Consider the following 20,894-nt stretch of genomic DNA (forward strand, 5'->3'; position numbering starts at 1 on the left):
CTGGCAAATCTCCTCAATTCTTGAAATTAGTTTATACAGATATTTTGATAGCTTGCATGTTCGAATGTGTTGAAATAAGTAGATTTTAACGATGATAAAAACAGTATGTTCTTCCGTCTTTTGGGGTTTAAACACCAGCTGTTACAAACCGCGTACAAAAGTATCAACCACAGATATACGAGTATGTGCAGAGATGGAAAGAAATTGGCTCTCCCTTATTGTTTCACTTACATGTGCAGTAAACAAGAGTCCCTGTATATATGCTACTTGTCGTGCGAAATTGTTGCTTACATACAGGTGAACCCCCATCAAGACTCGCTCCATCAAAGAATTTCGAGAAGAATACGTAAGCACTCAGTGCGAAGGTCTATGAGAATGCGCAGCACTTCTTTTTGATTACGATGTTGTTGAGACAGGTCGTTCGCTCTTTGTACTGCTTAACATTTTCTTGTAACTTTAATGGATCAGTCCTGGAAATGAAAAGTGCTGTAGTTTTAACTGTATAGACAGACAGACAGAGAGACACACTCGTTTCATAATATTCTTATAGTTGCTTTATAGCAAAGAATGAAGAACATGTCCAGATATTACGTTTAACATATACACATGCAAATATGAAATAGGCCTATATACAGAATTAATACCTTAATAACAAATTATACAATGGAATATGATTACCATTTCATATTATTAAAATATTTACACATTAGCGTGAAATGTCAAGAATTCATCTACAGAACAGAAAGTGTGAGATATTAAGTAATTTTTTAGTTTTATCTTAAATAATGCAGAGTTTTGGTTATGATTTTTAATGTCTTCAGGAAGACTATTGAACATTTTTATTGCCATGTAACGTAACCCTATTTCCCTTTGATAAATTTGATGATGGTACATGAAAATCATTCTTTCTGCGGGTATTTATACTATGTATGGCTGAATTAGTCAGAAAATTTTCTTTATTACAATAGAGGAAACTTATTAAAGAGTATATAATATACTGATTTGTTTAGGTCATAATCTCTAATTTTTTAAAAATGGTCTACACCAATGGTCGTCAGCACTCGCTGAAATGGTAAATGAGCTGTCCAGTGTGCCCAGTCGTGCAGCAGGAAGAGGTAGGGAGCATACCCGCTAGCAGATACGATTGCACTATAGTACAGTGTGTTTCTCTGCAGGTAAGAGATGCTAGTCCCAGGGTGCTGTAAGCTGATGACCACTGGTCTACACTCTACACGAATTTCTAGGCTTTGCTCGACTATTATTCTAATTGCTCTTTTTTGTAATATATTTTTACTATCTGCAGAATTTCTCCAAAATATTATTCCGTAGGACGTAAGTATGTTTTTGTGGTGTGCACAACAAATACAGAAAGGCGAGAATAAGATTATTCCAGTATTCATATTAAACAGTGTAACGTACAAACATTTACAATATGGATAATTAATACTATCACTGGGCAATTCCGCAAAGCATAACCTTTGGAAAATATTGTCTGAGCGGTAGTTATGTGTTGTACTGACCACCATGGGGACTTACAATGCGTAGGCCTACCCATCTTTAGTGTCAGCCCAAAGACAAGTGCACAGCACATAAAATAATCTTCACACGCAATTTTTTATCCACGTCAAATGTGAGCTCTGCTAGACATATTTTCACTCAGGGATACCAAGACTCAAAGGGCTTTCGTGGCACAATCAAAATTACTCCATGTCTACCTGTATGCCCGCACTCCACACGAATATGAAAATTGAAGTTAAAACTTTTTTCGTCACAATTATATTAATTCTATAATTACTACTTTAATAAATTATATTCAGTTCACGATTTTTCATTTGTATTGTTTCACAACTTCTCTTATCACTGCATAATTTAATAATATTGAAGTATCGGTTTGATTAATCTTGATAGTTTAACTTCATCTTGTTCCTATTTCGCATCTAGGTATTGCGCAAACTGAAAATTAATTAATGGTATTTGTGAATTTAAAAATGGTGTCGTTCTAATAATCTTATTGTTAATGTAGACAGAACTTGTTTATTTTTAGTAATAATGTTAATTTTTCATATTTAGTATTTGAATGACGTAACTTTAATCTTAAATCATCCTGGAAGACTAACTTTCCTGGTGTCATTTTCGATAAAGATCTTAGTTCTCTTTTCATGTTGATGACCTTTGTAATGCTTTAGACTCAATAAGGGGGGCAAAGGCTAATTGGGATTTCCCAGTCTCTGATTGGGTCAAAAACCCTGATGGAACTGATATTTAAACCATTGCGGTGAATTTCGGTGAAGTCCGGAGGGCCTAATTAGTCAAATCCACTCTCCTCACCTCCACGCTGGGGCCCCCTGGGATCTTCTAAGATGCGAAAGAGAGAGTGGTATGCGGAAAGCAATGGGAAGCTTCCGCATTTATATATATCCCAAGAAGATATTGGAATTAAGATTGCATGATGAGTCATTCCCTGGTAAAAAATTCCGGACGTAAACTATCCCCCCAATCGGATGTCCGGGAGGGGGATACTGGGGAAGGACGATTCATGACGGAGCCTACAGGAGAGAAGAAAAGAAGACCGACTGCTGGAACGCCTCTCGTTTCAGGTGAGTTGGAAAGCTTGAAGGAAGTAATGAAAAGAAACAGAGTGGATGTGATGAGAATATCAGAAGTGAGGTGGGAAGATAGTGGTTAGTAAAATGTAGCATGAGTTACAACAACTATTTCAACAATAAATCACAAATCACGAATTATATTCCCGATGGCTGTTTACTGCTATAAAGAATGTTCCTAAATTCAATAAATGAACCGAAAAAAAACTTTATTTTTTGTTTTAATATCTTGAAAAGTTCATAAATGTGTCTAAATGCAACGTGAGTTACTGTGGAATGACCCGAATCTAGTATTATTACTACGTATAACTTTTGTAATTGTATTAATTGTAGACTGCCTGAGTGGCAGAAAAGGCCTCAGGGTCTAACTCTGCCAGGTAAAATAAAATATATTATTATTGGTAACAGTAGTAGTAATACATTGAAATTCTTCGCCAGTGTGTTGAAGAAGAATGTCAGCAGATACAATAGCCAGTAAGATGGTACATGATGCGTTGCTTAGAAGTCTTTATTTTAAATCCTGGTGGCTATTTTAGCACTATCTACAGAATTATGCATGGTCTTCGTAAGCAAAGATGTAAAAATAAACATTCATTAACTAAAAATTGCCTGTAATGAAAAACAGAGCGAAAATGATTGCATGTATGCATATAGCTTCTAGTCACAAGCTTATAGTTTTGGAAATTTTAAAACTGGAACGTAATCCCTGTCTCTTATAGCATTTTGGTATTTGCTGGTACATCCAGGCACATAGACACACTATATTTATGAGCCGTATGTAAATAAAAGAATGTGGATAAATTAGGTTTTTTAATAAAAGTAAAAACTACTTCTATTTCAGTTCATTGAATTTATTTTTGTTTGAGATTTATACGACATGCTTTAGAAGTAATCGTTACTACGTTCTTCAGCTTTTGATTCATTTTCAAACTTCACTTTCATGATTTACTTATTGTTGATAGTTTGGTAACTACAATAAGGTTAAAAAAGAATGGGCCGGTGACAAATGTGTAAATAAGTTCCAGAAACAGAACAGTGTGCATGTCCGTCTCCTTGAAGTTCCAGTTCACAAGATGACACAATTAAACCATATAAATGTGTTGTATTTTGTTCTAAAATATTTTATAAAATAAAACAAAGGGTTGATTCTAGCTGCATCAGAGTCTCTGAAGAGTGAAATAGCAATAATATTGATAAATACTAAATCTATTGAAACGAGGTACAAAAGTATCGAAAATGAATGAGAAAGCAAATAATACGCTGCATTAAACCATGGGCCATTGTACCGTAGGTGATTTAAGCATGGGTCTAAACCTGATAGCAGTGATTAAAAGAGGTTCGAATCTCCATTAGTCTTAATTTTTTTACATTATAAATTTACCATAATAAGTTTTTCATAAACACCATTTTCAAAAGTACCAATAGGCGACATCGCCTGGAAGTCGATTGAATGTTTAGTAAATAGCACAACCTCTCCCCTGAGCAACACTCCTGTCTGTTAATAAAACTGTCTGTATTTATATCTGATTTATAGTTTTTAAAAATATGTTTAACTACAACATTAAAACATGTTACCATTGTAAACATAGAATTTAGTTTTATTTGTTTTAATAATGGCAATATTGAAGTGATACTCAGTAGCGGCTCGCCGTAAAAAAAATAGGTGAAGTGCTTTTCACATACACAAATGCATAACAGTTTTACCAATATAATGAGTAGGCCTACTATTCGTAAACTGCGTACAATTTTAATAGGTCTAGAACACATGCAAACAGGAAAATTAATTTATTTCAGGACTCACTCAATTTCTTGCATACCAAGTCAATCCTCCTATCTTTTAAAGCAGTAAACCTGTTCGATGATGTCTTCATAAAATGTCTGACTGACAGTGGACAGTATATCTCTATGCAAAGCTATGGGGCTAATGAGGAAAATCTCTCCTGTGATGTAGCATTCCGAGTGAAATTTTTAATCTCATCAAACAGAAAATATTCTTGCATCGATTTTTTTTAACTTATTTTATACAACTTCTCTATTTTCTTAGCACTTTTTAAAACAAAGAACAAATGGAACTGTAGGTCGTCCAGAACTTAAAACATCTTTCTTATCCTTATGTATAAGTCTACAAAACAGCATTTCTAATAAATAATAAAACGTGTTATTTTCGGGATACATATTTCACACTCATTTATCAATATTTTCTATGTACTGATATCTAAGTATTTGTATAATAGCACTAGTGATTAAACATATAATATGCGCTATGATGTAGGATTAATACACTATATAGACTTATCACTAATATTCGCTAAATACATTAAATGAATCGCTCCATACAGAAAGGGCTTTAGTCCATTAGACCTAGTTTTGAGAACACTAAAGAAAACATTCTGTAAATCCCTACTCTATTCCTTTCTGCATAGAACTCTGAGCCTGACGCTTCAGTTTCTATCTTTCCAAACATTGGACTGAATACCTTTCTGCACAGGCCGATGGAGCCACCCATAAAGATATGATTTCCATCTATATCTCGTTTTTTTAAATTTGTGACTGAAGCCCTTTCTGTATGGACCGATTCAAATAATAAGTTAATATATACGTACACAGTATTAAGCTACACGTTTACATTTACGCGTGCGTTAAACTTTCAAATACAAGAGCTTGAACAAAACTGGCAAGCTCATGGTAAGAAATAATACACGCTGCGGAAAACAACTTTTAAACTTTGCAAATGTATGTTGGGTGTATTTCTGATAAAATAACATAAGAGCTAGCTAATTTACCACAGCAGGGGTGGCTGCTTCTACACAAGGAATGAAGATAGTATTCTCGAGTCAGGTAGTACATACTCTAAAATTTCGCAGCCCTTAAACAATAGCCTCCGGCCTTGGAGACCAGCTGCAACCCTACCCTATCGTCAGATCTGCAAACTGGTTACTCCACATACAACAAATCTGACAGTTCTCCGTAACTGAAAGACTCAGAAATGCACTTCACTCATACAATCTTTCTTTAGTACGTGACGTCACGTTACCATGGAAACCAAGTGCTGTATGAGAATGGGAGCCCAAATAATTTCACCTTTACAGTATTGTAAGTTCCAATAGACACCGCTCGGCGCTCGTAACTGTTGACATTATTCTATTCAGCAGACGGTTACAGATACCATTTATACAACTAAACACTATTCATAACGACTGAAAATAAAACTTTTTTTTTTACTTTAGAAATATGGTACCGGTAATAACTAGAATTAATTATTAGTACGAGATAAAATTGTGTTTTACGCGTAAATAGGTGAAGTCGCACTTCACCTACTTCACCTGAATAACCGCCCCTGGTGATACTGTTTAGCATTCTTCAATTTGTTCGTATTGGAGTTTAGCTTTCTGTATCGTCCTTATTGAAGGGTTCAGAACCATAATGGGCCAAGAGCCATATAATAAAAACGTAGACAACAAGGGTTAAAACTAAGTTATTACAATAATTCAATGAAAACATATAGCAAGTAATATGAAGTATGCATAATAAAATTAAATTATATCTCAATATTCATTAAACTATGGTATTCACTTAACTTTAACTCTCGCTTTCTCCGTTTTTAATAAATGGCGCTTGGCCCACTATGGTTCTGAATCCTTCAATTCCTGGTCGACCGCGCATCTCTGCAAGGTAAGAGGACGCAATCTTAATCAGAGAAGTTGAAAACCACTTCTTTCTAAATGCCTTTGATTTGAAGATGGCGTCCAACTTTTCAACCGTGAGGAGACATTTTAGAGAGTATGGCATAAGGTCTCGTCGAACTGCGACGAAAGAACATTTGAAAATGAATCATGTCGTGGACCTTCTAGCTTACGCTACTATTTGGCAGGACTTCGACTGGAGAATGTCATTTTGTCCGACGAGGTAGATGTCTTCAGTAGCACTTATGTCCTGCCCGTGTGTATCGTATGGATGACCACCAATATAATGAACGTTCGTGGGACGACTTCACAGGCCGGGTCGCGTGAGTGTTGCGATGTCAAACACTGGAGCAGAGCCTCTAGAACGCATGCATGGTCGGTTTACGACAGATGTGTATGAATAAATTTGGCAAATATAATGATTCCTTCTGCCCGAGAATGGTATCCAGACGGAACACTTGTGTTCCAGCAGGAAAACCATCAGATACACACCGCCAATCGCATTTAAAGATGGTTTACGAAGAGGTCTGATGTCGACATGCTCGAATGTCCTTGGATTTTTCACCTGATATGAATCCGATTGAAAATGTGTGGTATAGATTGAAAATGATCTTACGCTCTAATTGGGCAGAACCACCCTTACGAACAGCAGACAAATTATGGAACAGAGTAGCTACTAGATGCGTGGGAGGAGGTGGTCACGGATGTAGACCTATTACGTAATCTTTTGGACTCCATGTCGCGCTGAATGAGGGCAGTTGTTGATGCAAGTGGATTATGGAGAAATACTAGTCCCTACCACAGGCCTTTTTTTTTTGTTTATATATGTTTTTGTATAATTTTTGTTAATTTATATTTGATGTACTTCTAATGTTTGAGGAGGCAAACAAACTATTAATTTCGCATACAGATCAGGTTGTGCCTAATAGTAGCCCACAAATAAGAGGATATAATATGTTTGCAACACTTGCATAACCAAGTTTATTAACAAATTCCACTAACACTTGTCATTAAACATATAAAATAATACAACATAAAAATCATCCCTACCGGGAAGCGAACTTACAACTCTGGTTCCGAAATCAGAAACATTACCCCTGCATTGTAGACGGATCATTATCAAAGAATCAACCGGAACAAACATCAGAGCATTGCCTTCGAACGAAATGAATTTACACGTGTGAACCTGACTTTAAAAACTATTTGAACTACCAAGTGTCGGCCCATTCTATTTTAATCCAATTGTACATGTTGTCATTTTTACTTAATATGCCCTATTCATCCTAGTCATTAGCTAGAAATCAGTGTGATAACGACGATTTCAACCAAGAATAATATTGCTTTCAGCTGGACCAGCAGAGAAGATGAAGACGACCGCAGCGACGCAGACGAGCGATCACTGCTTGCAGTCCGAAGTGATCCAGATGGACGCAACCACTCAAACGAGCGACCACTACTTAGAGACCGAAGTGATACAGGCGGACGCAGACACACAGACGAGCGACCATTACTTACAGACCGAAGTGATACAGACGGACGCAGGCACACAGACGAGCGACCACTACTTACAGACCGAAGTGATACAGACGGACGCAGGCACACAGACGAGCGACCACTACTTACAGACCGAAGTGATACAGACGGACGCAGACACACAGACGAGTGATCGCTACTTACAGACCGAAGTGATACAGACGGACGCAGACACACAGACGAGCGACCACTACTTACAGACCGAAGTGATACAGATGGACGCAGGCACACAAACGAGCGACCACTACTTACAGACCGAAGTGATACAGACGGACGCAGACACACAGACGAGTGATCGCTACTTACAGACCGAAGTGATACAGACGGACGCAGACACACAGACGAGCGACCGCTACTTACAGACCGAAGTGATACAGACGGACGCAGACACACAGACGAGCGACCATTACTTACAGACCGAAGTGATACAGACAGACGCAGGCACACAGACGAGCGACCACTACTTACAGACCGAAGTGATACAGACAGACGCAGGCACACAGACGAGCGACCACTACTTACAGACCGAAGTGATACAGACGGACGCAGGCACACAGACGAGCGACCATTACTTACAGACCGAAGTGATACAGACAGACGCAGGCACACAGACGAGCGACCACTACTTACAGACCGAAGTGATACAGACAGACGCAGGCACACAGACGAGTGACCACTACTTGCAGACCGAACTGATACAGACGGACGCAGCCACTCAGACGAGCGACCACTACTTACAGACCGAAGTGATACAGACGGACGCAGACACACAGACGAGCGACCATTACTTACAGACCGAAGTGATACAGACGGACGCAGGCACACAGACGAGCGACCACTACTTACGGACCGAAGTGATACAGACGGACGCAGGCACACAGACGAGCGACCACTACTTACAGACCGAAGTGATACAGACGGACGCAGGCACACAGACGAGCGACCATTACTTGCAGACCAAAGTCATTCAGACGGACGTAGTCACACAGACGAGCGATCACTACTTACAGACTGAAGTCATCCAGACGGACGAAGAAACAAAGACGAGCGACCACTACTTACAGACTGAAGTCATCCAGATGGACGCAACATCCGCACAGACGAGCGACCACTACTTACAGACTGAAGTGATACAGACGGACAAAGGAACAAAGAGGAGCGACCACTACTTACAGACTGAAGTGATACAGATGGACGAAGAAACAGAGACGAGCGACCACTACTTACAGACTGAAGTCATCCAGATGGACGCAACATCCGCACAGACGAGCGAACACTACTTAGAGACTGAAGTGATACAGATGGACGAAGAAACAAAGACGAGCGACCACTACTTACAGACTGAAGTCATCCAGATGGACGCAACATCCGCACAGACGAGCGACCACTTCTTACAGACTGAAGTGATACAGACGGACGAAGGAACAAAGACGAGCGACCACTACTTACAGACTGAATTGATACAGACGGACGAAGGAACAAAGACGAGCGACCACTACTTAGAGACTGAAGTGATACAGACGGACGAAGGAACAAAGACGAGCGACCATTACTTACAGACTGAAATCATCCAGACGGACGCAACATCCGCACAGACGAGCGACCACTACTTACAGACTGAAGTGATACAGATGGACGAAGGAACAAAGACGAGCGACTACTACTTACAGACTGAAGTCATCCAGGAGGACGCAACATCCGCACAGACGAGCGTATCCAGCGTTGTTGAAGGTACAGTAAATTGTTTATATTAGTGGAGAGTATTAATATTTCAAAGGAGGGAAGCAGTAACTAAATACAATTAATATTTAGAAAAAAAATTACCTACTCACCTGTCATTTAAGCTGCAGAACGATTCTCCCATTTTGTTTGTCTAACTCGTCTATGACGTCACCGTAAAACCGAGATTGTTGTGGCAGTTTCTTAATAAATGATTTTTCAATTTCAAAACTGCCAACTGTGAGATTCGCTTTTGGCCTATAGAATTTCTCACAAATGCCTTTACTCTCTTGAGAATAGAGAGGAAGTAGTGGTAGGAATTGTTAGTGTAAGTTCACAAAATTTGACAACTGCAGAGTAGGCCGCCTCTAGTTTATATTCCTTAATACATTTCAACAACTCACTGAAGCTATTGACACTACTCGCACAAATGCTTTCTTTTACACTGAGCAGTACAGATAATTGGAAACGCAGAGTCACTGCATCAAAGAAACAACATAATTAGCAATAGTTAGTATATCAAAAGCACTTAGGATATGAGCATTGTAATGCTTTGGAAATTTGTGAGTTCCAGTAATTTTAGATGGCATTTTCAAAACTCTGATCGCTCTAATAATATGGATTCGAACAATGCAGATTGGAGAGGAGACGCACAGATTCCTTTACCCAGGATATAGATTGGAAAGAAAAATATTTCTGATTGCTTGATTGGCAAACTTACTCGTGTTGAATTGTATAAGCTCGTGTGGCTTACAGCTGTTTCGGTGCTTCACACCATCCTCAGAGCTTATACAATTTAACACGAGTAAGTTTGCCAATCAACCAGTCAGTTATATTTAAGTGTTAAAAGTAGTGTACGCAAGATTAAAGATGAAAAATATTTCTTTCTTCAAGTAGATGAACGATCGAGATGCCTGATATGTGGTACTTTCGTGGCCAATATAATGTGGAGCGCCACTATAAAAAAACATGCTAATACCTATGATTTGGTCGCAGAAGAGGGTCGTACAAAAATGACTCAGGATCTTTTCCTTTTAATTGGTTTATTTTACGACGCTTTATCGACTGCTAAAATTGTCTAGCGTTTGAGTGAGATGATAACGACAGCGAAGTGAGTCCAGGTCCAGCGCCGAAAGTTATCTAACATATGTTCTTAATGGGTTGAGGGAAAACCCCGGAAAAATTCTTATCCAGGCAACTTTCCCAACCAGGATTTAAACTCCGGCTCGCTCGTTTCGCGGTCAGACATACTGTTACTTCACAACGGTGGACCTGAGGATCTTGAGGAAACCTCCTTAACAGGAACAAATTTAATTAGTAGTAGTGGTGGTGGTCGTGGTGGTGGTAGTAGTAGTAGTAGTAGTAGTAGTAGCAGCAGTAGCAGTACGCTGTTATTAGGCCTAATAGTTGCAATATGTATTATTTCACGTCTCATAGCGCAGACACACCGTTTGCATCCTTTTTTCTAAAATCAACTTTACGACTGACACTTTTCCGAATGAGCATTTCTCCAAATGACTATTTCTTTTACGCGTTCACTGTTTACCGAAATTAATAATCCGATACATTATTAGGATAAATAGTGCCCGTTCTGTGTTACCTACAAGCGCCATAAATTGTTGCTCTTTTCATTTGGGGCAGATCCTGTATAGACGCATCCAGGCTGAAGGTCTAACTATAGGAAGCTTACAACGATATCGAAAACAATGAAGTAAGATTATATACACATATGTTGCTGTCATTAGCATTTGTTCCCCCAGATCATGTAAAACAATTATTCGAAGAACTCAGAGAAGATGCGCCTGACACCATACTACCTATATACGATACTTTGATTTCCATTAGGCCTACATCAGTGGCCGAAGAGGTAAAGGCAAAACACGACGTGTACCACAGCGCTATAACATCGCATTTGGAATCAATACCAATGAACATTGCAAGTTGAACACCGGACCAACAATGTAAGTGAAGCGCGGCATAATAGATTTTAAATGCTCATCAGCAAGCATCATCAATCATCATCCCTTTATACGGCCTTAGCTGAAATTAAAAAAGAACAAGCAGACACTGAGGTCACGATGCAAGAGTTAAGATTGGAAAGGAAGGTAACAGCACAGCCAAGAAAGCAGTACAAAACAGAATAATGGCAATAACACTGGAATACAAAACACAGAAGGAAGAAAACCGCAGTCTTCAGTACTTAAGAAGAATTGGGTACAATTTTAGCTTCTGAAGAGGCATGAAATACAGGCATTCTGTGCTCGTTGATCATGTCCCATCTTTCAAAAAAACAAGCTATAGTCATACTCTGTTTTTATATATTTTCCAACTTACTCCACTCGAATTTATCTTTAACCACTTATAAATATTAAATTCAACTTCCAGAATAGTGCAATAATTCAGTATGTTCTAAATATGAGTTTTTAACAGAGCATAAACTGTAATTTACACTGAAAACGACACAAAGAACACTTATAGCTTCGACATACTTCTCGTATTCGTCACTGGAAGCAAGCTTTCAAAATGATAGTGGGGTGGTCTGACTGCTGAGGTTGCGAGGGAAACAACTGTGTCCTGCCCGTTGCGCGCTGCGTACAGTTTGAAACAAAAGTAACAACACTATGAAATAATAATTTCGTGAAAAATGAAAATAACTTTATTGTTAAATCATAAACATCAGAAACAACGAAGACAATGACATCGACATTTTGATATATTTTAATAGCCTACATCAATTTCTTACACATCCTCAAAATGAACCAACAAAAAGCACATAAACATAGCATTTACATTAGTGATCCTCCACTATCGATCTTACTTTTTTGAGTATCTAACTTGTTACATAGTTCATCAAACGAATTAATTTTGTTTATTTGTAACCACTTAATTCGTTACGGTACTGTTCAAAGTTCTTAACGTTGTGCCTTCTCATTGCAGGGTTCATTCTTGTTGAGTAATACGATTGTATAATCGTTCCGGTAAGCCTGGAAATATCCTTGGCATATCACTAAGTTTTAAGAAACAGCTATTTCGGAGTATTTCTGCACATTTCTTTCTCTGTCTCTAGAATCATGTAGTAGGTACAAACGTTTACTTCTAAGTGTTTATACACACAACTGAATGCTTTGTTGGCGTGAAGACATTTCGTGGTATATTTTCTAGTCACAAGCTTCTCCTTTTCAGATGGAAATTTGAAAACTGTATAACTGCTCTCAAGTAGAGCACTCTGGTAGGCCTAATTGCTGGTACACTGGCATTCGAAGAAAGTGTTCGATAATTTGTTCGTGTAAGTGTGGCTTTTTTAGTCATTATTCCTATGAATAGATGGCGAAGATAAGTCAGTGTTGCCAATAGTACATAAATATATCCGTATTATGAAATTCAACACTTCATCCCCCTTGAATGATTGTAAAAAAAAAAACACTACATTTAGCGGAACCGCTATTACAGTCAATTATGAAAATAATTTGTACTTGATCTATATCAATATTTTTGCAAACACTTTTTTACCCGTTCCTGTAATAGATTCACCTATTGAAAAACTAGCAGAACTTGTTCAAAGTTTCTCAATTTGTTATATATTTGGTTCTGACCTATCCGTGGTTAGGACGTTCGCTCACCCTTATGATCAGAAAATTGTAGGCCCGATACCTCTGAACGCCAGTATACACGCAGACACACAGGCACTCTACATTTAGAAGCCATCTGTAAAAAAAGTATAAGGATAAATTAATTTCATTTTTTAAATAGAATTAAAAAATTACTTTAATTTTAGTTCATTGAATTTATTTTTCTTTAGGGCTATACATGCGTTAGAAATAACTTTACTACGCACATCAACTTTTTATTCCTTTCCAAAATTCACTTTAATAATTTATTAATAGTTTGATGACGTACATATTGTCTACTTACTTGATATGCTACCTATTTATCCTGTTCATTACATTAGCTAACAATTACTTCATTACGACGATTTAAACTCAGAATTGTCTTGCATTTTAGATGTACCCAAAGTGACAGAGAAGGTGATGACGTCGAGAGAACGCTTCCTGGAAAGAATAAGACGTATCAGAGTTAACAGTGAAGGTACAGTAATTGTTTACAGCCTGAAGTGGTGGCGCTTCCAGCTACGCACAAGTTCTATTTTTACTGTAAATAAAAGAATAAGGATAAATTAATTTCATTTTTGAAGTAAAATTAAAAAATTGCTTTAATTTCAGTACACTGAATTTATTTTTCTTTATGGGAACACTCAACTTAAAAATTGGAGAAAAAGTGTCATAGAAATGAAAAATTAAATTTCTACACTAATTTACGTGACAGAACTAAATCAATACGCAAAATTCTTCCCTATTCATTGAGAAGTCACAGTCAAATGCACAAAGCCAAAAAATAAAAAATGATAATTAAAAGTGATATTTCAATTAATGATTGATTAAAAATAGAAATATTTTTTATTTTGAAAAGTATTGGATCTAATGAGCTGAGATTTTGCATGTTACTTTCCATGTGTATATTAAATTTTTTCTCCAAATTTGAAAAAAATTGGTCAAATAGGAAAAAAGTTCCAAAATATAGCCGAGTGTCCCCTTAAGGCTATACATGCGTTAGCGTTAGAAGTAACTTTACTACGCACTTCAACTTTTTATTCCTTTCCAAAATTCACTTTAATAATTTACTTATATTGTCTACTTACTTAATATGCTACCTATTTATCCTGTTCATTACATTAGCTAACAAACACTTTATTACGACTATTTAAATTCAGAATTTTGTTGCATTTTAGATTTACGCAGAGCGAGAGAGAGAGGTATGATGGAAAGACTCAAAATGACAGGTCACTACCCGTACTACCCGCACCAGAAAAGAATGACACACTTAGACAGACGTCCCAAAGAAGAAGGTAAAGTAATTGTTTATATCCTGAAGTGGTGGCGCTTCCAGCTGCTCACAAGTTCGATTGCTGGTAGCAAAGAGGAGATTTATGGAGTAGAGCCATTCAGCCAGTTAGTCCAAACCGCTTGTTAAATTTGTCGCAGTTCGTAGAACCTGCTGTTAAATATTTGAATTAAGTTCTTTACAGAAAGGAAGAATATTAATTTAAACACAATTCTCTAGCTTTTTAATGTGGCAATAAACATAATGCTAAAATAAACGATAAAATAAACTCGAAACGAATTATTATTACATTCTTGTTTCCTATTCAAGTGTGTAGGCAGTCAGGACAGGAATATGATATTATGCCTGCAGCCTTGAAACACACTTTCGCTTATTTTGGCTGTGGTTTACCCCTACAACCAATCCATTTGTAACGGATTCTACATGTTCACACCTTAAATCCCTTTTCTTCTAAAAAATAATTCAGTTTTAAGAAATATTTTATAATTCTCTGATTATATGGAAGCCAAACATTCATTCTGAAAAATTTTGTTTTACAGTTCTTAGTTATAAAGGAGACTGACTGTTTTTAGCTGCTGTAACGGATGCTACCACCTCTCTGTTAAATTCATGACTTACCATTATTCTCACTGATAGTTCAGGTTCTAGGATGAGGTTAACAAATTCATCTCTTTCATGTTTATATATGAAGAATTGCACTTTAATTTTTTACAAGAATTTTTTAGAAATGATAAAAAGTTAATTTATTAATGAATTTTATACAGTGTAACGGATTCTACATTCAATTGTAATGGATTCTACAAGTCACTTTGATATGTAGCTATGGATCTTTTATGAAGTATAAGATAGTAAAAAATTAATTTTTGAAGTGTAGTAATTTAATATTTACTATTTGAAATTAAATAAATGAACTCTGACAATAAATTAAATTATACAGTTTAAAGGAAAAATGTATAGGAAAACAATGTAATACTGTTGGTTAGATATAGCATACACTAAAAAGAGTTTTATTTTTGTGTACAAAGAATTATTAGCTGTTTTTAGTTTCATTAATACTTTCAAGGTTACTTCTCAATATAACATTAACATCGTTGTGAAACTCTTACATTTAAGCTGTGCTGTTGAGTCCTGAAATCAAATGTTGGGAATATTTCTACAATTTATCCGAAAAAAAAAAAATACTTATCACTTAAATTTGTTATAAACTTATACCATACACTAAAAATAGCTTTAATTTTTATTTACAGTGTCATTAATATTTACAAGTTTATTTCTCATTAACATTAACGTCTTTGTGAAACTCGTGCATTGCTCTATGTCCTTGAGTTTTGAAATCAGGAGTTGGCAATATCTCACCACAACATATCACTTCCTCATTTGGGAGCCATACACAGCATGCCCTTTTCTTTGAAGGACTCAGTGGTAGGACTGAGTACATTTTGTGCTTTTTTACAGCTTTTCTTAAAGTGCTGGTACATTGGTAAGACCCAAAAGCCTTTTCTGGTTTTGACCCATCTATTGTCTTATTTTCTTCTGTTTTCTTTTTTCTATATTTCCTCATTGCTTCTCTCTTTGCCTGGTTTAGCATATCGTCCAATATTCTATCTGACTGACGCCTTACCTTTAATTGGTCCCTTTTACTTTAATCCCCCTAATGACAATAAAGTGGTGAATATTAGGACTTTTACTGTGGATATTTCATTCCCTATTAAAAATGTTTGATTAATAAATGAAATTTGATATGATCTAACGATTGTAATGATTGTTAAAGTTAGTATTGAATAGATTAGAAAGTAAATGAATAATATATTTTCTCCAATATTTATAGCTACTAATATTCACCCTATATGATTAATTGAAGAATATGTCAAAATTTTTCGGATTGAAATTTGGTTTAATCCACCAATATTTCTATCTCGATCTTTCTTCAGATATTCAGTCCATTTTTTTTATCTTCTTTCTTTTTAGCCCTAAATTTCAGCTTAGCCATACGAATATTGTATTTACTGTGATCTGCCATGATTCTGTAGAAAATTAGGTCTAAAATCGTAAAAAAAAAAAAAAACAGGTTGTCATGTAGAATCCGTTACAGTGTAGAATCCGTTACAGTCCATTATGTTTTTAATTCACTTTAGAAATGCAAAAATATATGTAAAGGCAATGTTGGAACTGTATAATTACTTTCATGAGCTGTGGTTTTGTTTCTAATAATACTTACAATGTTATAGTAAAAAAAGACAATTTTCATGTAACGGATGCTACATTAGTTAACTGAATTTCAAATAAGATTTAAATATAATTTGGTACATACCTTGAAAATGTAACAATCAGTTCAAGAAACTACAATCTTTATGCCATGCTTTAAAACAAAAATGGCTGATATCAGTTGATAAGATTGAATGCTATAGGCTGCCCAACCCACATATTTTGGAATCAGTGTTGGGTACATGAAAAGTACCTACAAGAAAGATGCCTAAAACTTCTTTTACCTCTATAAAATTGAGGAAATCAAGGTGGAACCTTAAAATTTAATGTGTTTTAAACTATTTGTAGTATGAAATAATACTTCTTTCTAAATTTTATATTTTTAACCACAATTCCCACTTTTCGTGGAATGACTACCTATACTTCCCCATTTCAGTGATAATACCGCATACACAATAATGAAACGTAGTAAGTTATTCAAAAAAATAATTAAAAAAAGTAAATGGATTGTTGAGCACATTAATAAAGTACTTCGTTTTCCATTTGTAATATTTCTCTTACAATTTTTTATTCCAATCCAATTAATTATTTTTTCATTAAGAGTATTAACAATACTGAATGCTTTATGGCCGCTGGGTCGGTAGTAGCCAGCATCATTTAAGCTGTGCTTATATTTCAATCTAAATCCCAGAACGAAATCATTGTAGTGCAATGAAACGTTAAAGCGGTCGGTCAAGTCTTCTTGGTAGTGGTGGTTGGTTGATGTTTCGAAAAGTAAAGTGTTAAATTGGTATATACGTAGTACATCACCCATACTTTTTTAGAAAAACCCTGCTGAATTTTTGGTTTACGAAAAATATTCATCTTTATGGGAAAACTCACTCCCGCCACTCCATTAGAACAACGTATTATATTTTTCGTGAACCAAAACACAATACGGCATTGCTACGAAGTGGTGCTGAAATACTGTACATGTTAAATTAACTTAATGTGCGGTAACAGTAGCCTAGATTGTGTGTGTGCAGACGCATCTTCGGATAGTATAGTATTATGTGGAGCATAGGGCTGCAACAAGCAAGGCTAGGTAGAACTACATCTTAGACAGGTAAGATAATATGATACATATGTTTGCAGATGTAGCGAGGTAACCTTCCGCCGCTCTGATGTCGCCCAGTGCACAGACGAAGTGTCGGAAGTCTACCCCCTTCTTCCTGACGAGAGTCAAGGATTTTAAATTATACATATAAGAGCATGTTGATTTGTAGTTTTACTTTATTTGTAGCTGCTTATTATTTCATATTTCTATTGAGATTATGAAATTTGCGGATATTTATTAACACGTATATTAGTTGTATTTTCCCAGTTTTTTCCACATAGACGTGGATCACCGTCATACCCACAGAAAGCTTGTTCAGCCAGGTGCGATACTTCAACAGATAGGTGAAAGACCTAGCCCGATAGATGAAAAGTGATGTGAAGGATTGACTAGAGTTTAAAAGGAGTCGAGTTGTGATTCTTTAAATTGGCACTTCACTTGGAGGGACTACCCAAACATACAAACAAACATAAGGCCAGAGATTATATACGAAGTCTTCATAATGAAACAAGACATTTGCAAAAACATGCACAATCCAATTTAACTAGAGTTTAATATCATTAAAAAATGAGACTATGTGAGGTATATATCACTTTGCACCAAGATCCATATGTGCACTTCATATCTTTGTTTACTTTACTTTTTCTGGTTACAAAACACAGCCAACAGCGTTTTAAACTAATCTGTTGACGTACTTTGTTGCCTACAAGAAGATTTTTGAATGCTGAAAATTATCGTTTGACATCACATGAAGGGTCCAGGGAAGAAACCAGTAAGTCACTTTTTCCTTGAAACCTGTTTTCTTCGCTGAAAGAGTTGACTTACCTATCTCTTATCATGTACACCAAAAATTTGAAGGCAAATAAACCCATGACTAATCTGTTTCTTTTCCTGTTTCATACCTCTAAACGATAGTCCTTTCCATAGAGAATCTAATGGCACCTCGAACTCCATCTCGACAAAAAAGTGACTTACCTGGTTTTTTCCCTGGACCCTTCACATGAAGTTATTCACAAAATTTTAGTGTATAAATTGTAATCTTTGTAAGATTCAGGTTCAAGCAAGCCACATTTTCTCGTTATTTTTTTACATTGAGCACAGTGCTGTAACCAAGGTATTTATTTCGACAGTACCATGTCTAATTTTGTCTTCACAACCTCATCAGTGGACCCTTGTGCATGACAAATATCTTCCGTTAGGATTCTACTGCTTCGAATAATTTTTCAGGAGGCATCACGAACAGACTCACACAATCCGCACACATAATACAACAAATCACGCACTCGACACTCAGACTGCTAGCATGCCAACAGACAGAGAAGGTAGTTATGGAGTTTAAGTCAGGTACGGAGGAGTATTTGGAAATCCTTCTTGTGCAGTAGGCCAAAGGCAGAGTGTGGTGTTGTTTTGGCTTTTCCACACTTACACTTCATATATGCAAGAATTTTCCGCCATCAAGTAGTCTACAGTTAACAAAAAATATATATATATATATATATATTATGTGCTGAGAAACAATCCAAAATATATTTTTACGAAATATGCTAATTTGAGGTTTTCTGACACAAAATCCTAGAAATATACAATATTGTATGCTCAATAGTCTTTTATATAGGACGCCAGAAATGTGCAAACATATGTACGAGTAACTTTAAATATTCGTCATTACAGACGTTCAAAAATGTATAAAATGTTTTTGCATGGATTGCTTACGAATCCTCGCCCTATTAATATAACATTCAATGAAAATCAGTGAATGCAATGACACATACTTAATGATCAATTTCGTTTTGCTCTTTGCAGAAATACGGGTTGTCAACTATGAAGAAGAAGAAGAACTCGAACCAGTGAAGGTCAAAAAGCGTAATTTCTTCATTAGATTATTCTTTCGGATTTGTAGTTGCTGTTGTCCTTGTTTGTGCAAGAGAAAGAGAAGATTTTAAGTGTATGTAGTGATCACTAGAGATGGAACAATTCCTTCCTAAACAAAGCATGAGCACAATCATGATATTTAATTTGAAAATACGTGATTGTGCTTATTCCATCTAATAAAGCTGAACTGTACGTAAGAAACGTAACTTCAGTCACTAAGTACCAAACTGTACTCTTAAGAAGACACTACAGTAGTGTTATTAAACAGTACTTTGTTTACGAAAAAATTGTTCCATCTCTACTTATTAAAACAGAGGAGAAATTAATAGAGTTAAAAGGTGACATATTCTAATTGTAGTTAAATGTAAAATGCAATGTCACCAAAAAATATATATCGATCAATCCCCAATTTCGCGAATGGAAGGCCCTTCCCTTATACTTCTTGTATTTCTCTTGTTCTCCTTGTCTTCCCGTTGTCCTCATTGACTTAACCTTGATCTCATTGGATTCCCCTTATTCTCTTCGCATTCACTATGTTGTCCTTTAATGCCTATTTCTATCCTTACATTCCCCTGTCCTCATTGTGTTCTCAAAGTAACTCTTGTACTCCTCTTCCTTGCTCTCCTTTCATTCCTCTCGTTTTCCTCGCAGTACTTTTGTTTTAATTGCATACTCCTTGTTCTCCTTTCATTCCTCTTGTTTTCCTCGCAGTACTTTTGTTTTAATTGCATACTTCTTGTTCTCCTTTCATTCCTCTTGTTTTCCTCGCAATCCCTTTGTTTTAATTGCATACTCCTTGTATTCCCCTGGTTTTCATTATATTAAAATTGTTCTCCTTGTATTCCCCTTATTCTACTTGTATTTCCCTTGTTCTCCTTGTATGCCACTTGTTCTCCATGTATTTGTTTTGTTCTCTTTGCATTTCCTTTGTATTCTCCTTGTTTGTTCTTGCATTCCTTTGTTAACCAGTAATTCCTCCTGTTCTTCAGGTGTTACTCTTTCTTTTCAGGTTTACTCTTGTTCTCCTGGTATTACACTTGTCCTGCAGTTATTACTCTTGTTCTCCAGGTATTTCTCTTGTTCGTCTTGTAACACAATCTGTTCTTCTAGTATCCCCGTTGTTCTCCTCCTATCGCCTCTGCTCTCCAAGTATTCCCCCTGTTCTCCTCGTATTTTATCCATGTACTTTTATCCCACTCCTGATCCCGTATCCCATACCTATTCTCCTCGTATCCTTCTGTTTTCCACGTATCCTGCCCGTTCTTATTGTGTATCCCCCGATCC

The 20,894-nt window shown here is 36.4% G+C and overlaps 2 protein-coding genes across 7 annotated transcripts in view; one reads left to right on the forward strand and one right to left on the reverse strand.

The window, feature by feature from the left end:
- LOC138694127 (tigger transposable element-derived protein 1-like) overlaps window positions 1–20,894 on the reverse strand; it is a 48,018-nt gene that overhangs the window by 15,267 nt on the left and 11,857 nt on the right. For 3 of the 6 annotated variants that reach the window (XR_011330802.1, XR_011330803.1, XR_011330801.1), the window contains exons 2-3: window positions 13,451–13,587; window positions 13,159–13,243 (exon numbers count right to left, since the gene is read on the reverse strand). The gene's annotated coding sequence lies outside the window, so the exon portion shown is untranslated. Of the gene's footprint in view, window positions 1–353; window positions 471–12,171; window positions 13,244–13,450; window positions 13,588–20,894 lie in introns of those variants that run through there. The other 3 variants (XR_011330799.1, XR_011330800.1, XR_011330804.1) reach the window with 2 other exon arrangements.
- Window positions 1,884–20,862, forward strand: LOC138694126 (uncharacterized). The gene is made up of 5 exons (XM_069817737.1): window positions 1,884–2,597; window positions 7,634–9,550; window positions 13,541–13,624; window positions 14,325–14,441; window positions 19,542–20,862. The coding sequence occupies exons 1-5, from the start codon at window positions 2,447–2,449 to the stop codon at window positions 19,679–19,681; spliced, it is 2,409 nt and encodes an 802-aa protein (XP_069673838.1). The 5' UTR covers window positions 1,884–2,446; the 3' UTR covers window positions 19,682–20,862.

The sequence above is a fragment of the Periplaneta americana genome, unplaced genomic scaffold (genome assembly GCF_040183065.1).
Source record: "Periplaneta americana isolate PAMFEO1 unplaced genomic scaffold, P.americana_PAMFEO1_priV1 scaffold_51, whole genome shotgun sequence".
NCBI classification, from domain to species: Eukaryota; Metazoa; Arthropoda; class Insecta; order Blattodea; family Blattidae; genus Periplaneta; species Periplaneta americana.

What these genes read in the sequence shown, in the direction of transcription:
- LOC138694126 (XM_069817737.1), top strand. Translation starts at nt 2,447, where the DNA reads ATGATGAGTCATTCCCTGGTAAAAAATTCCGGACGTAAACTATCCCCC. An exon ending in TGGAACGCCTCTCGTTTCAG is followed by an intron (nt 2,598 to 7,633) that starts GTGAGTTGGAAA and finishes TATTGCTTTCAG; the next exon opens with CTGGACCAGCAGAGAAGATG. An exon ending in CAGACGTCCCAAAGAAGAAG is followed by an intron (nt 14,442 to 19,541) that starts GTAAAGTAATTG and finishes TGCTCTTTGCAG; the next exon opens with AAATACGGGTTGTCAACTAT.